This window comes from Budorcas taxicolor, chromosome 4 (genome assembly GCF_023091745.1).
Source record: "Budorcas taxicolor isolate Tak-1 chromosome 4, Takin1.1, whole genome shotgun sequence".
Taxonomy (NCBI): domain Eukaryota; kingdom Metazoa; phylum Chordata; class Mammalia; order Artiodactyla; family Bovidae; genus Budorcas; species Budorcas taxicolor.
This window is the reverse complement of record NC_068913.1, coordinates 13229064-13246510: the sequence shown is the minus strand read 5'-3', so window position 1 is coordinate 13246510 and position 17447 is coordinate 13229064. Positions and strand designations below refer to the sequence as shown.

The 17447-nt window shown below is 39.5% G+C and overlaps 1 protein-coding gene across 1 annotated transcript; it reads left to right on the top strand.

Annotated features, from left to right (window-relative positions):
• The first annotated feature begins 3136 nt into the window (after positions 1–3136).
• Positions 3137–17292, top strand: BET1 (Bet1 golgi vesicular membrane trafficking protein). The gene is made up of 4 exons (XM_052638987.1): positions 3137–3271; positions 8028–8152; positions 14738–14794; positions 16207–17292. Exons 1-4 carry the CDS (start codon positions 3253–3255, stop codon positions 16360–16362), a joined length of 357 nt encoding a protein of 118 aa, XP_052494947.1. The 5' UTR covers positions 3137–3252; the 3' UTR covers positions 16363–17292.
• Positions 17293–17447: the final 155 nt, after the last annotated feature.

Sequence of the window (17447 nt, the reverse complement as noted above, 5' to 3'; positions counted from 1 at the left end):
TAAAGAATCTACCTGCAATGCAGGAAAACCCTGGTTCAATTCCTGAGTCAAAAAGTTATCCTGGCGAATGGATAGGTTACCCACTCCAGTATTCTTGGGCTTCCCTGGTGGTGCAGATGGTAAAAAATTTGCCTGCAATGAGGGAGACTCGGGTTGGATTCCTGTGTTGGGAAGATCCCCTGGAGGAGGGCATGGCAACTCACATCAGTATTCTTGCCTGGAGAATCCCATGGACAGAGCAGTCTGGCAGGCTTTGGTCCATGGGGTTGCAAAGAGTTGGACACAACTGAGCGACTAAACATAGCACAGTACCATGTAGGGGAAGCAGTTTTTAAGAGGATAAGTACTTTTGTAATTTAAACAGTCTGCTTTGGTAAACTTAACGCTCAATTTAAAAAATTACATTAGTATGAGAAAGCTTTCTAAGTAAGATGATTTTTCTGACGTTTTGATTATAGAACACATGTACTTCTTATAAAAGAAGGAACTGTCACAGATTGTAAGATAAAATGCCATCATTTCTCTTATTGAAAATTCAGTTTTATTTGGAATAACTATTTCTGATAAAATCTTCATTTAATTCTTGTGTTTTTAGAGAATGGTTATATAATTTTATGAAGACTGTTTTCCTCTCAAAACATTATTGAATTAAGCTTACTTCCCAGGTTAATAAATTTATTAAAAATTGGCTTTTTTGACATGTACACAGTTTAAATCCATATATTTAAAATGGATAACCAACGAGGACCTACTGTATATCACTGGGAATTCTGCTCAACTTGTGGCAGGCTGAATGTGAGGGGAGCTTGGGGGAGAACAGACACAAGTATATATATGGCTGAGTCACTTTGCTGTGGGCCTCAACTATCACAACATTGTTGATTAGCTGTATTTCAATATAAAATAAAGTTTCAAAAAATGGTTTTGTGTGTGTTTTTAAAAAACAACCTTAGGGAAGAGACTCACTCTGCCACTACTACAGTCAATGTTCCTATTGAGAAACTCTAAGGGAACACATGGAACAACAGACTGGTTCCAAATAGGAAATGGAGTACGTCAAGGCTGTATATTGTCACCGTGCTTATTTAACTTCTATGCAGAGTACATCATGAGAAACGCTGGGCTGGAAGAAGCACAAGCTGGAATCAAGATTGCCAGCAGAAATATCAATAACCCCAGATATGCAGATGATACCACTCTTATGGCAGAAAGTGAAGAAGAACTAAAGAGCCTCTTGATGAAAGTGAAAGAGGAGAGTGAAAAAGTCGGCTTAAAGCTCAACATTCAGAAACTAAGATCATGGCATCCGGTCCCATCACTTCATGGCAAATAGATGGGACACAGTGGAAACAGTGGCTGACTTTAATTTTGGGGGCTCCAAAATCACTGCAGATGGTGACTGCAGCCATGAAATTAAAAGACGCTTGAGTCCTCCCTGGTGGCTCAGATGGTAAAGCGTCTGCCTGCAATGCGGGAGACCTGGGTTTGATCCCTGGGTTGGGAAGATCTCCTGGAGAAGAAAACGGCAACCCACTCCAGTACTCTTGCCTGGAAAATCCCACAGACAGAGGAGCCTGGTAGGCCACAGTCCATGGGGTCACAAAGAGTCGGACACGACTGAGTGACTTCACTTTCACTACTCCTTGGAAGGAAAGTTATGACCCACCTAGACAGCATATTTACAAGCAGAGACATTACTTTGTCAACAAAGGTCTGTCTAGTCAAGGCTATGGTTTTTCCCGTGGTCATGTATGGATGTGAGAGTTGGACTGTGAAGAAAGCTGAGCGCCAAAGAATTGATGCTTTTGAACTGTGGTGTTGGAGAAGACTCTTGAGAGTCCCTTGGACTACAAGGAGATCCAACCAGTCCATCCTAAAGGAGATCAGTCCTGGGTGTTCATCGGAAGGACTGATGTTGAAGCTGAAACTCCAATACTTTGGCCACCTGATGGGAAGAGCTGACTCATTTGCAAAGACCCTGATGCTGGGAAAGATTGAGGGCAGGCGGAGAAGGGGACAATGGAGGATGAGATGGTTGGATGGCATCACCGACTCAATGGACATGGGTTTGGGTGGACTCTGGGAGCTGGTGATGGACAGGGAGGCCTGGCGTCCAGCGGTTCATGAGGTCACAAAGAGTCCGGCATGACTGAGCAACTGAACTGAACTGACTGAAGTGATCAGAGATTTCCTTCTCAGAACTCCCTAGTACTGAGATTATCTCACTGTCATATAGCAGCAACGATAAAACTGCAAGGATCCAATGGCCTTTGTTCATCTACTGTGTATCAGATTCTTTTTTTTTTTTAATTTCTCATTCAATCCTCACCATAATCCTGTGAGGTTCCAGTACTACTCCACCTCCACCAACAAGCTTACAAACTCTTTAAATTGGCGCCTTACCATGTGTAAATAGTATTTTGGTATCCTTTGTGTAAGTTTAAAAGATCTAAGTAGGGGGAAGTTCAGGGGTCCTTCAGTCCCTTAACTAATGGCTGTGATTCTTTCCAGAAATGCAACCAGCTCAGTAAAGGAAATGAAGCCTCCACTGCCCCTGAGGAGACCCAGTTACTTTGATCGACTAATTCAATGGAGCAGGATCCTAGTAGTAGGGGCTTGGTTTTACTCTACACCACTGGGTGACCCGGGCACCAACTGGCTACCCCTCTTCCGTCCCTTCAGTGAGTCTCAGATTACTTATGTGTGAGACCAGAAACTTGGATAAAGTTTTCTTTGACTTTACCTGAACTAACTCGTGGTGACAGGCAGTGAGAGGCGGAATCAGAAAGAGAAGTTAACCATCCTCTCATGGTCTGGGAAGAACAGATGTACTGATTTAAATTCGGGGTCCGCAGCTCAGAGAAAGAGCCAGTCCAGGAGCGGAGATCCAGCGTCCCAGATCCGGAGTCTGAGTCCCAGGTCCTGAGTGGCAGCTGAAGCAGCAAGCGCCCCTTTGCCGGAAGCCCCGCCCACTTCTTCACCCGGGTTCACCCCAAGTCTCGGCCTCACGCTCGGCCTCGGCGGCGAACTATATTTCCCAGAATGCCATTCAAGCCGCTTCGCAGGGCGCCAGTAAGCGCCTTGGGTGACGCCATCAGCCGGCGCGGTGTTTAGACTTTACTGATGTCGTGGCGCATTGGAGGAAGAAGTTGCTGTTTCGCCGGGCCCTGGTCCTGAGGACGCGGTCCAGGTGGTCCCTGGCCTCTTCCTACCCACCCCTCTGCCCGCCTTTCCCCCCGCTCCTCTGGCAGGATGAGGCGTGCAGGCCTGGGTAAGAAGAGGCTGAGATTCGAAGTTCCGGGACCCTGGAACTGGCGGTGCTGGGCGCAGGGGCGCGGGGGTGGCAATCGGACTGGCCTCTTGTCTCTGGAATCTGAAGCAGAGAGCAGGGTGTATGGAGGAGTCTTTGGAAATGGTGTCAAGTGGAAACACCACCGTTTGTTCCAGATCCTAGTGGGTTCCTTAAGTTTGGTTCTGTCTCAAGTTATGGATGGTAGGTTTAGATGGAATAGTGGAGAATTAGGGGTGAGGTGTATGTACAGGTACCAACGCAGTGAGGAGTTTTTTTGTAGTGTTACTGACTGTCTGAGCGCGGTTGTGAAAATTGCTGAGTTTCCATAGTTGCTGAAGTCTGTCTTCGCTTCTCTCTACTGGACCTAATGTTAGTTTCTTCAGAAGTGAAGTTTGAAGAGTGTTGCATGCAAAGCACACTGATAATAATCGTATTAGCCTGGTAACAGTGAGTTTCACAGGTAAACACAGGTGTCATTTTTGTTAAAGGCCGTGATGTGGATCTTCGGAGTCAAAGGCCATTTTACCCAGAACATTTCTTATCTGACCCTTGTTCCACTGGTAAGACGGTAGAATGCAGTAATACCTGGTGACTTAGCATTTGTTCTTGACTTTTGGCCTAGGAAGTAGTTCACCAAGCAGCAGAACAAATTAGGCACAAGAATTTACAGTGGGCTGTTACAGCACAAAGCCGTTAAAACAGCATTTTCTGGTTCTGGAACTATTAAGAGATGACACCTGCCATATTAATATACAGTATACCTAAATATATGACATACTTGAAAAAGGATAATGTTTGTTACCTTTTTCAATTCTTATAATTCGATGGAAAAAGAGTGTTTCCAAAGTGTCAGGTATTTAAAGTTAGTGAAAGTTGCCAGTAACTCTAGGCATGTACATTGATTAGTAAATTGTAGTATGAGAAAAAGCTCTTGAAAAATGTAGTTTTTGTGAATACTTGGCTCATAAAAGGAAAATTGGCTGGGTAAATTGTAGAGAAAAAAAATAACTCATTTTGAACAAGTTTAGTTTTATATGCCTAAATGAGTTTCCTTTTTATCATTAATGACAGCAAACATTTATTGTGTAATTGAGTAAGCTCTAGGTATACAGTCCTTTGTGGCTTCCCTGTGGCTTAGTGGTAGAGAATCCACCTGCCAATCCTGGAGGTGCACACAGGATGCAGGTTCCATCCCTGGGTCAGGAAGATCCCTGAAGAAAGAACCCACTCCAGTATTCTTGCCTGGAGAAGCCCATGGACAGAGGAACCTGGCAGGCTACAGTCCTTGGGGTTACAAATAGTCAGTCAGGACTGAGCACTCACAGGCAGTCCTGTGTAGCTCTGTTCATGCTCCCCAAGCTTCTAATCTAGTTGAGGAGTAGAAATATGTACAAAAATAAATTATGGTACAAGGTGGTAGCTATACAACCAAATACCAAGTAAGTTCTGTAGGCCGTGAATGTCCCGGGGATTTCACAGAGAGCACTTGGTAATTTGTGTGGACATAGAAGCCTCAGCTGCAGGTTAATAGCAAAGTGTAGGAGAGTTTGTTTCCAGTTGGAAGTGTGACCCTCTCCTTGTTCCAAAACAATTGTAGGACAGACTCTAGAATTATGAATGATGTGTTTAAGGGATTATGGTTAAACCAGTTTGGTTGAAGTAGGAGACATTGAACCAGAACCAACCACGTTGTGGAGACCTTTGAGTACCAGGTCAAAGAATTTGGATCTCATCAGTAGGTCTTTGGGCCTTTTTGAAAGTTTTGTGCAGCAATATGCTGTGAAATTGCAGAGAGAGGAACTTGAGAGATGGTGGTTCTGAGCCCTGACTGTACACTAGAATCACCTAGAGAGCTTTTAAGGCTTGAATACCTGGACCCCAGCCCAGACCAACTAAGTTAGAATCTCTAGGATAGAGTGTTTTTTGTTTTTGTTTTTTTTAAAGTTTGTTTTTAAACTCCCCTGTAGTTGAGAGGAGGAAAAGTGATTCCTTAGGTGTCTATTGTTGCAAATTACTTTGGTGTGATGTGACATGATGTGACAAGAGCTTTTTTTCTTTTTTAAGTATCAATGTGTATTGGGGTCCTGAATCCGATAAATATTCATGTAGAGAAGCCCCCGCACTTCCTCGGCATGCTTCGTGCCTCAGTCGGGCCTAACTCTTTGTGACCCCAAGACCTATAGTCCACCAGGCTCCTCTGTCCAGGGAATTTTCCAGGCAAGGATACTGGACTGGGTTGCCATTCCCCTCTCCAGGCCCACAGTTCACATGACTGTCTAAGTGACTTGGTTCATTTATGATAGAAACGGTGCAGAAGTAGCATTTGTTTATGGACACAGTCTGAGGATTATCTTTGACACCCATTAGCTTTCCTACAAATTTTCATGCCAGTAAGTCACACAAAAGAAGTGGCTAAACTTGGAATAACAATTCCTAACTTTTGATCTTTTTTTTTTTTAAACACTGGGGATGGATGATGGTGTGAGGGAAGATTAACTCTTTAATAGGAGAAGGTGCTTTGAAAGCTTTCTGGACAATAAATAAAATGGGAATTTCACTTTTAATAAATGGAACAGTGCAGAACTCTAAAAATAAAAATAAGATATACAAAAATAATAATGAAGGAAATGGAAACAAATAGCCACTAATTTAGAACTGAATTCCTTGGGGAAGTTGTCAAGTGGTTAATTCAACCAGTCAGTAATGACTTACTGGGTGAACATTATATTAATCGTATAAAATATGAAGATATTTTTATTTCCTTTAAGGATTTTGGTCTTTATTAAAGTAGAATTTGTATAGCATATCATTGATGAATAGGGTGAGAATGCATTTTTTAAATGATTCTTTTAATTGTTGAGTAGAGGCGAATAATATGTCTAGTCACTTGTCCTTACATTGTGCAATGGCACACTTAGAGAACTTTGTAGATGATGGATCAGCAATTGAGGGAAATTTGAGGAAGGCAACTCTTTCTCCTCAGTAATATACTTGTTTAACATCTTGTGGTTTTTGTGGTGGTGGAGATTGTGTGTCTCCTGCTTGAAGTACTTGTTAGATACAGGGATACAGAAAAAGGCTGAGACGCTGCTTTTGTCCTCAAAGAAGCTTATGACCACTGTTGACAAAGGCAGACACATTCAAAGCTGAATAACTGAATTCAGATTCTGTTAATTAATTAGTTCATTTACAAGTATTTGCTGGCTGTGCCTTACTGTGTATATATGTTTTGGGGGGATCTATAGCCATGAGCAGAACAAACTTAGTTTCTGCCCTTGGAGTGCAGTCCAGAGCATGATATTAGTGTTATGTATAGTCAGAGCTGTAGGAATTCAAAAGAGGGTTTTGCTTTTTAGAGAAAGTGAGAGTTTTACTATGCCTGGAAAGAGCTTCCTGTTCACTTTCCAGCACTTGCTTCAGTCACCAGTGTTGCCTGCTACTCTCTGCCCTTCCGTCCTACTGTCAGCGCCACTTCACTCTGAGCAGACGGAGGCCTCTAGTCTCTGTATTATAGTGCCAGGCTTCCATTGCCAGTCTAGTCCCCAGAATCCATATATATCACCTACTCTTTTGACAAGGAATCTCAACGTCTTGGGGCTCTGTTCTTCAGCAGCCCCAACACTGCACTCCAACTCTTGTTTCAGTCCAACCCTCCAGGTTCTCATGGGCAGATATAGGCTGATCAGTGTTTCTGCAGAAAAATCACACATCCAGGTGAAAAATCACACTACAGTATCATTGCCTCAGCCACAATTGCCTTATCCCTGTAGTAATCCTGTACAACCCCAGTTATTTTCTTCGATTATTCTCTACAGTTTTTTTCCCCAAAAGATCACCATTCTTCAAAGACAGGCTTTTCTTTTATTTCACTGAGAAAATTGTCAACAGTTGTTTTTTTTCTTTTTTTTTTTTTCTTTTAAATGCAGTTAGGTCATACCCTCAACAATGCTTTCCTTTCTCAGTCCTCCAACGTGTTAGTATATGTATTCACTGTTCAAGGCTCACTCCACCTGTTGGAGTGCCTGATGAATATCAAGTTATATTGGGCAGTGCCTGGGACTGTTGTCCTGTAACCCAATGCTCTTCCCTAGAAGAAGAGCTCTGAAAAGTACTGATAGCACCTAGAAAGAACAAGGGATCTGATGCTTGAGAGTTTCTCAAGTATTGTTGAAGAATGAATGAGTCTCCCTCTTAAATCTCAGTTAATATTCTCCATAAGTTATTCTCGCTCTCTTCTCTTTAGAAGAGATGCCCATAAAGGACCTTCCCTCTGCCATACTCCATCCTGTTGTATTATCCCAGCTCTGCCTTTCCCTTCACAGCCAAGCTTCTTCCATAGGTAGTTGATGTTACTATTTTTAGGTGTGTGTGTGTGTGTGTGTGTGTGTGTGTGTGTGTGTGTGTGTGTTTAATGGTATAGTTCCAGAGAGCAGGAAGTACGTCCAGAATACCCGTATATATCGTTGTCTATTTCAGATTCTTGTGGGCAGTCAGTAAGCAGTCAACAAATGCGTATTGAGCTGAATTCAGTATCCTTTGCTTAAGAGAGGTTCTTAGAGTTGTTCTGAACCCTATTTGGTGATTAATTTTTAAAGTTCATTTGGAGTGTGCGTATTACAGACATACCTGGTCTGTCTTGTCAGCGCCCTCCAGGGGTCTTTTTCGGTTCTTTCTAGTCAGGGTTTCAGAAGGGACTTGTTTTTGCTACAACTCTGCTCGGGACTGATCCTTGCAGGTGAAGGAGTACCCCCTGGCAACTATGGGAACTATGGCTATCCTAATAGTGGGTATAGTGCCTGTGAAGAGGAGAACGAGAGACTCACAGAAAGTCTGAGAAACAAAGTAACTGCTATAAAATCTGTAAGTATATAACATATACTTTTTAGTTTGTACATTTATATACATATATGTTTTTTTCATGGGAGGAAGGAATAGGGCGTTTGGGACAGACATGTACACACTGCTATATTTAAAATGGATAACCAACACGTACCTACTGCATAGCACAGGGAACTCTGCTCAGTGTTATGTGGCAGCCTGGATGAGAGGGTTGTTTGGAGGAGAATGGATACATGTGTATGCTTTGAGTCCCTTTGCAGTTCACCTGCAACTATCACAACATTGTTAATTGGCTGTACTCCAGTACAAAATTAAAAAGTTTAAAAATGTATGCTTTTATTGGCATAGGGGATTTAGTCCCACAAAACTATATAGTTCAGAGGTATGAGCTTTCCCCCTAGATGTAACAATTCAGGGATAATAAAGCAACTAGATAGCCCAAATCATCAAAGTTCAGTTCAGTTCAGTCACTCAGTCTTGTCCGACTCTTTGTGATGCCATGGACTGCAGCACGGAGGCCTCCCTGTCCGTCACCAACTCCCGGAGTTCACCTAAACTCATGTCCATTGAGTCGGTGATGCCATCCAACCATCTCATCCTCTGTTGTCCCCTTCTCCTCCCGCCCTTAATCTTTCCCAGCATCAGGGTCTTTGCAAATGAGTCAGCTCTTCACATCAGGTGGTGAAAGTATTGAATTTTCAGCTTCAACATCAGTCCTCCAATGAACACCCAGGACTGATCTCCTTTAGGATGGACTGGTTGGATCTCCTTGCAGTCCAAGGGACTCTCAAGAGTCTTCTCCAACACCACAGTTCAAAAGCATCAATTCTTCGGCCCTCAGCTTTCTTTACAGTCCAACTCTCATATCCATACCTGACTACTGGAAGAACCATAGCCTTGACTAGTCAGACCTTTGTTGACAAAGTGAAGTCTCTGCTTTTTAATATGCTGTCTAGGTTGGTCATAACTTTCCTTCCAGGGAGTAAGTGTCTTTTAATTTCATGGCTGCAGTCACCATCTGCAGTGATTTTAGAGCCCCCAAATTAAAATCAGCCACTGTTTCCCCATCTATTTGCCATGAGGTGATGGGACCGGATGCCATGATCTTCGTTTTCTGAATGTTGAGCTTTAAGCCAACTTTTTCACTCTCCTCTTTCACTTTCATCAAGAGGCTTTTTAGTTCTTCCTCACTTTCTGCCATAAGGGTGGTGTCATCTGCATATCTGAGGTTACTGATATTTCTCCCAGCAATCTTGATTCCAGCTTGTGCTTCTTCCAACTCAGTGTTTCTCGTGATGTACTCTGCATATAAGTTAAATAAGCAGGGTGACAGTATACAGCCTTGAGGTACTCTTTTTCCAATTTGGAACCAGTCTGTTGTTCCATGTCCAGTTCTAACTGTTGCTTCTTGATCTGGATACAGATTTCACAGGAGACAGGCTAGGTGGTCTGGTATTCCCATCTCTTTCAAAATTTTCCAGAGTTTATTGTGATGCACACAGTCAAAGGCTTTGGCATAGTCAATAAAGCAGAAATAGACGTTTTTCTGGAACTCTCTTGCTTTTTCGATTATCCAGCAGATGTTGGCATTTTGATCCCTTGTTCCTCTACCTTTTCTTAATCCTGCTTGAACATCTGGAAGTTCACGGTTCATGTATTGCTGAAGCCTGACTTGGAGAATTTTGAGGATTACTTTGCTAGTGTGTGAAATGAGTGCAATTGTGTGGTAGTTTGAGCATTCTTTGGCATTGCCTTTCTTTGGGATTGGAATGAAAACTGACCTTTTCCAGTCCTGTGGCCACTGCTGAGTTGTCCAAATTTGCTGGCGTATTGAGTGCAGCACTTTCACAGCATCATCTTTTAGGATTTGAAATAGCTTAACTTGAGTTCCATCACCTCCACTAACTTTGTTTGTAGTGATGCTTCCTAAGGCCCACTTGACTTCACATCCCAGGATGTCTGGCTCTAGGTGAGTGATCACAGCATCATGATTATCTGGGTCATGAAGATCTTTTCTGAACAGTTCTTCTGTGTATTCTTACCACCTCTTCTTAATATCTTCTGCTTCTGTTAGGTCCAAACCATTTCTGTCCTTTATAGAGCCCATCTTTACATGCAAAGTTCCCTTGGTATCTCTAACTTTTTTAAAGAGATCTCTAGTCTTTCCCAGTCTAATGTTTTCCTCTATTTCTTTGCATTGATCACTGAGGAAGGCTTTCTTATCTCTCCTTGCTATTCTCTGGAACTCTGCATTCAGATGCTTATATCTTTCCTTTGCTCCTTTGCTTTTCGCTTCTCTTCTTTTCACAGCTCTTTGTAAGAACTCCTCAGATAGCCATTTTGCTTGTTTGCGTTTCTTTTTCTTGGAGATGGTCTTAATTCCTGTCTCCTGAACAGTGTCATGAACCTCCGTCCATAGTTCTTCAGGCACTCTATCTATCAGATGTAGTCCCTTAAATCTATTTCTCACTTCGACTGTATATTCGTAAGGGATTTGATTTAGGTCATACCTGAATGGTCTAGTGGTTTTCCCTACTTTCTTCAATTTAAGTCTGAATTTGACAATAAGCAGTTCATGATCTGAGCCACAGTCAGCTCCTGGTCTTGTTTTTGCTGACTGTATAGAGCTTCTCCATCTTTGGCTGCAAAGAATATAATCAACGTGATTTCACTGTTGACCATCTGGTGATGTCCATGTGTAGAGCCTTCTCTTGTGTTGTTGGAAGAGGGTGTTTGCTATGACCAGTGCGTTCTCTTGGCAAAACTCCATTAGCCTTTGCCCTGCTTCATTCTGTACTCCAAGGCCAAATTTGCCGGTTACTCCAGGTATTTCTTGACCTCCTACTTTTGCATTCCAGTCCCCTATAATGAAAAGGACATCGTTTTTGGTTGTTAGTTCTAAAATGCCTTGTAGGTCTTCATAGAACTGTTCTGCTTCAGCTACTTCAGCTTCTTCAGCGTTACTGGTCGGGGCATAGACTTGGATTACTGTGATATTGAATGGTTTGCCTTCGAAACAAACAGATCATTCTGTCGTTTTTGTGATTGCATCCAAGTACTGTACTTTCTTTAATACAGCTGTCATTTATTCCAGGGAAAGAAATTTCCATGAGAAAAGCTTTGTTTAATAAGGAGCCTAAATTATCAATATTGGTATTAAAACTCAAGTAAGTCTTAATTTCATCCAAATGTATTTTTTAAATTATTAACATTATATGATATTGCTTAGTTCAATAATCAATTCCTATTGATTTATTAAGACCTTGAAAATAATACTCATTTCAGAATGTAACAGTCTCCAGGCTGAATACAATTCTACTTTCCAAAAACTAATGAACTATCAGTTAAGTTTTAGTAATGTGACTCAAAATTTAAACATAACCTGAGTACAGGTTAGAAAATGTCAAAACTTATGGTATATATATTTTTTGGGGGGGGAGGGGGGCTCATAGTGTATGTATTTATTTGTTTTACTTTACAATATTGTATTGGTTTGATATATATATTTTAAATTTCAGCTTTTTTTGGTGGTGATATCTTAAATACTGCTTGTAGTGTTTTACAATACCACAGTACAATTACAGTGTAGTAATCTCAGAGCCTTCCACCTTCCACCCCCAAGCAGCTCATCTTCTGACTTTCCTTCTTCTAGTCTCCAAAGCTACGAATCTCAGTCTTCTGTGTGTCTGCCTTTGAACCTCCTGTCAGTCACCACGTCCTATGTTCCTTCTCTCTGCTATTCCTATTTTGACCTTCCTGGTTCTAGTACTATGCCCCAGTTTTCTTCAGTGGACTATTGGGAAAGCCTTTTAACCTATCTGTTTCCCATTTTTCGTATGTTTCGGTCTGAGCTACACTCAATAGTCATCACAGTCACCTTTTTGGTTTTTAGAGTATTTTTAAAAGTGCATTCTACACTCCCAGAAGTCTTCAGTGGCCTCCCATGGTGTAAGAAATGAAGTTCGCACTCTGTAGCTTGATGAGACAGGTTCTGCAGAGCTTGCCCCAGCCTTTTAGACCTCACCTCCTGCGCTTCAGCACGTGTGCGTGCGACCGCCAGCCAGATTTGCGCGTCCCTGGTGCCCTGTGTGCGCTGTCGCCTCCCACTCCTGCGTCTTTGCTCATGCAGTCCCCGTGCCTGGGGCATCCTTTCCCTCCCGACCCTGGCTGAAGTCTTGCCCATCTGAAAGGCTCCATCTCTTCTTTTCACCTTCTCTCCTCCAGGCTTCACCTGATCACCACATAAACCTAACTTTTTCCTTGTGAACATACGATCATTTGTACCATTTCTGTAGCACTTATTGTGTAACGATCTGCACTGGAATTGTTTGTATGTAAAAGAAATTTATCAGAATACAGCGTTTTCTGTTGTAGTTTTACATTCTACATAGCACCTAACGTATTTCCTTATAGTGTATTGAGTTAATATGTATTAAATAAAGAAATTACCAAAAGATAGTTTTGATTATGCATTAAAATAAATGTGTGGTATACTTACAGAGCATTCATTGGAAGCTTATGTTGCCAAAACTTAATTGATAGCTCATTAGTCTTTGGAAAACAGAATTGTATTTCAGCCTAGAGACTGTTATCTCCTGAAATGAGTATTGTTTTCAAGGTCATATTAAATCAAAAGGAGTTAATCTATGAACTAAGCAATATTGCATAATGTTCATAACTTAGAAAATACAACATTTTGGAGGAAATTAAGAATTAAATGATTTTTTAAAATTCCAATATTGATCATTTAGTCTCCTTGTTAGAAGAAAGCCTTTTTCTCATGCATATTTCTTTCCCTGGCATGAATGACAGTTGTAAAAGTAGTTAGGCGATTTGGGCTGGCTAGTTTCATAGTTGCTCTATTATTTCTGAATTGTTAAATTTTGGGGAAAAGCTTATATTCTGATCTATAGAATCCTAGAATGGTTTTGTGTTAATATTACCCCAGATACTTACAAAATAAGCTGAGGACAATATTTGCAGTGGTTTACCATGATTTTTAGTAGTTTCCAGTGTTTAGTAGTAGTATATTTATTCAGCTATTTTAGAGTGAAGTCTTTGATGAATTTGTCATATGAAGTATTAGATAGTTTTTGATTTGAATAGCAGCTGTAGTCACATATGATACTTCATTCAGACTCAGCCTCTTCTCTGCGTAGCTTCATAATGTGGGTAACACTAACTTGTAAATTTTTTCCAATTTGTTATCAAATTTTAAAGAAACAACACCTTTAGAATCTAAAGAAATAATTAATTTAGGCATATAGTCAAAGTAATGTCACATTCATTAGGAAAATATTACTTATATCTGAACTTCATAATATGGGAACTTAGATAACATTTTTAAAATGTAAATGAAGAAATATACAAACAAATGCTATTGTGTGAATGATATAAAGAGAGAACAAAGAATTCAAGGATACGAGGACAGGAAAGAAACATGTACCTAAATTAAAAGATGGAGTTGAATATTAAGTTTAAATCAAAATGAAGAACAGGGAGACAATGTCTATAGGTGAGAAGGAATAGAGATTCTAAATTAGTTTTCTTTTTAATTATGAAACTAAGGTAACTTTATAGGAGACTTGGAAAATACAGAATGAAATAATATTTCCACTATATATTACAATTACTTTTTTAAGTAGATTAAGATTTTTAGTTGAATTTTCAGTATCAAACTCTCCAAAATGAATGGACAGAAAAGTAGAATGATATAGTAGACTTGGAAACACAGTGAGCCTATTCAATATAATTAAGATTTATGCAGTTTCACCCAACATCAGGATATAAATTCTATCAAGTTCCCATAGACTATAAACTAGGAGACACTGAAGCATATCCAGAGACATAAGACCAAGTGCAAAAATTTGATGGCCTAAAGGTACTGAAATCATTCAGTGTCTGTTCTCTTACCACTGTGGAATTACGTTAGAGATCAGTATCAAAAGATACTTGAAAATAACCCACATATTTTCAAGTGCAATGTGACATTTCCCAAGAGAGACCTTTGACTTGGCCATTGAAAGCCTCAACAAAATTAAAAGATTGAAAACACAGGGTGATTGCAGAGAAGAAAGCATTTAAATGTGAAGTTAATATCAAACTGAGAACTTAATATCAAAGATACTTAAAAAACCCCATATATACTATGTTGTTAAAAAAAAAAAAGGAAATTAACATATGATACAGTATTATTAACTAAAGTACAGCTTTTACCCAAATTTCACAAAATTTTATGCTAGTGTTCATTATTTGTTTTCACACCTTATTCAAGATGCCATATTGAATTTAGTTGCATTGATCAGCTTCAGCTGCATGCAACAAATTCTGATAAATTATCTCTTTTTCTGCTACAAATACTTTCTAATTTTCTTTGTTATGGCTTCTTAGATATACCCATCATTTAGAAGTGGACATTTAATTTCTAAATTAGTTTTTATTAGTTTCAGTGGGAAAAATAACCAAAGAATAAAGTATGTTTTATATTTTTAAGAATGCAGTTTTATTTGAGAAAACATGTATGCTTAGAATGGCATTGTTGTTTTTACTTTATAACACTTAAAAACATTTAGGCAAGTAATGATGTTTATGCTTTTTTCTTTGTAGCTTTCCATTGAAATAGGGCATGAAGTTAAACATCAAAATAAATTATTAGCTGAAATGGTAAGTGGTTATGATTTTAACTTTAAGAAACTTGATTGGATATTCTCAGATTTGGCTTGGAATAACTCTTAAGAGTTGTTTTTGCCCTATTTTTACATTTTTCATCTTGCCTAACCCATATGAGTAGGAGGAGGAGGTAGGAGTGAGTGTATATTTTATCTTGTATTTAGAACACTGTTAAAGACTCAGGACAAATGACTATTTCAAGCTGTCTTTAAGATCTCAGCAGATATAGACTGCCAAGTAAATGCTTTATAACCAGTCAACCAAATGTCTTTCACCTAATGTAAACCTGTCTTCTGCTTGATCTAAGGATCACTGTGAACAAGTCAATAAGATTGAATATAGTAACATCCGCAGGCCTTTTCTCTCTAAACAAGCTCAGTGAAGTATACCTTTTCTTGCTAGAGACTCTTTTCATTCCTTACTGTTTATTTTGGACGTCAAACTCCTCTAGACCTTCCCTAGTTTGTTCAAATGCTTTTAAAATTGTACTATTTAAGAATGAATATTGCACTTAAAATTTTCTAGTGAAGGTTATACATTAGAATCACTTGAGGAACTTTGAAAATATCCATGCCTGGTTCTCACTTGAAATGTACTGATTCAGAATTTTAGGGAGCGGGGTGTCGCTCGGTATATGTATTTTGAAAAAATTTGACATCCCAGGTGATTTTGTTGCATAGCCCTAGGGAAGAACTATAAATGTAAAGTGCTTAAGCTGCCTAGAACCTGAACTGTACAAAGGCTATCATTATGTCAGGACCTTACATCTCCGGTTATTGAGATTTCTAAAAAAGTGCAGTCTTTCCAAAGCATACGTAGTTCTCTCACCGTCAGGACTTCTCTAACTGTGTTTTAGTGTGGCCGTTTTCCCCATCCATATTTGAAGTCTTTACCACAGTTTACTACCGCTGCATGAGAGACTCTTAACTTTTAATAGATTCTGCTGACCTTCGAAGTCAGCTTCCTAAACAAAAGGATCTTAAAAGTAAAGGTACATTTAACTGCTAACTGTATTCAGTGGATCAACTGCTGTGCTGGGAAGCAACCAACCATTTAACCTTGGAGAGTGATACCTCCAACAAAATGAGGGGGAAACCTGTGTGATGGTCAGTGGACCTCTTACTTCAATTGTTAATGTTTTTTAATCCACATAATTGGAATAAGACCTAAATACTTCAGGATTTTGAATTACTCTGGAGCTGAAAGAATGTTTATTGCATAATGAAAGAGCTTATTTATTGAGAAAATTATTTTGCATGGAGTGATCAGGTTGATTATCCAAGTTATACACAGGCTCCAGAAAATGTCATTAAAAGTGTATTCTAATGACTATATATTAAATTACTCAAATATGCACATGTAGAATGTTAGAATCCAACTATTATGCGTCCCTTTTTTCCTCACAGGATTCACAGTTTGATTCTACAACTGGATTTCTAGGTAAAACTATGGGAAAACTGAAGATTTTATCCAGAGGGAGCCAAACGAAGTTGCTGTGCTATATGATGCTCTTCTCATTCTTTGTCTTTTTTGTCATTTACTGGATTGTTAAACTGAGGTGATGCAAGTCACTGTGAGTTTGGAATTTGTTCCAGCGTAACAGCTTGGAGTACCACATCAGTGAAAAAAAAAATCAGCATCAAAACATTCCTAAATTTCAGCTACTGTGGCTCTTCCCATCAGCGTACTGAATCTTGTTTTATAAATCACACCAGATAATACAGTGCTCTTTGGATCCTGTTTCTTAATGATTCACTTTTTGCCCCAATTTTCAGGGGTACTGAGATGTTCTGAGGGTCACTCTGGCCCTAACAATTTTTTCCTGTTTTTGCTGTGAGATTAAAGAGCAGTTATAAAATTCTGTTGTGACCATAAATGTAGGTTTCCGTTCCACATAAAGAACTTTGTGGGAGAGTAGCAATGCCTAAAGAGCCTGGTGCTGTGCTCTTGAGGTGGTGAGCAAGTCTCTGATGGATGGGAAATGTGTTTTCCTGAATTGTCATCGCCCCAATGTTGTACTCTTCTTTCCTCCTCTATTTCGTTTAAATTGTAGGCTGATTTTTTTTTTTTAACCTACAGTTTTCCTAATAATTTTTGATGATATGACTCTTCTTCCCCTCCTCTAACCCAAGGACCTCAGTCTTTACTAAAACTTGTTATTTTGGCATATTTCTAGTAGGATCCAAAACAAATGTGTACCAGTATAGTTGTCATTTTATATTAACTTTATATATATATAACATTGACTTGGCTTATAATAGTTTTATGATTTTAGCCACTTAGGCCATTTGGTTATCATTTATGACAGAATAATGTGAAGCTAAAGTAATTGCTAAGCTCTGAATGGAAATAAAATGTTCAGGAAAAGTAATTGCCTCTGCTTTATTATGTGCTCAAAATAAATACTCAGGCATTGAACTTGGGGTTAAGGGTGCTGTTGTTTTAATCCAGTGTATTTGTTTATAGGAAACAAAATGCAAAAATGGACTGCTAAGTAGATGTCAAAATGTTGTGAAATTGTCTGTATTGCTACTGTTTTGGAATTTGCTCATTTATGGGCTTCAAAAATAAAATTTTTAATAAAACATATTAATTGACTTTGTTGCTTCTTTGTTCAAGTCTTTTTTGTTTTTTTTCCCATAAACCA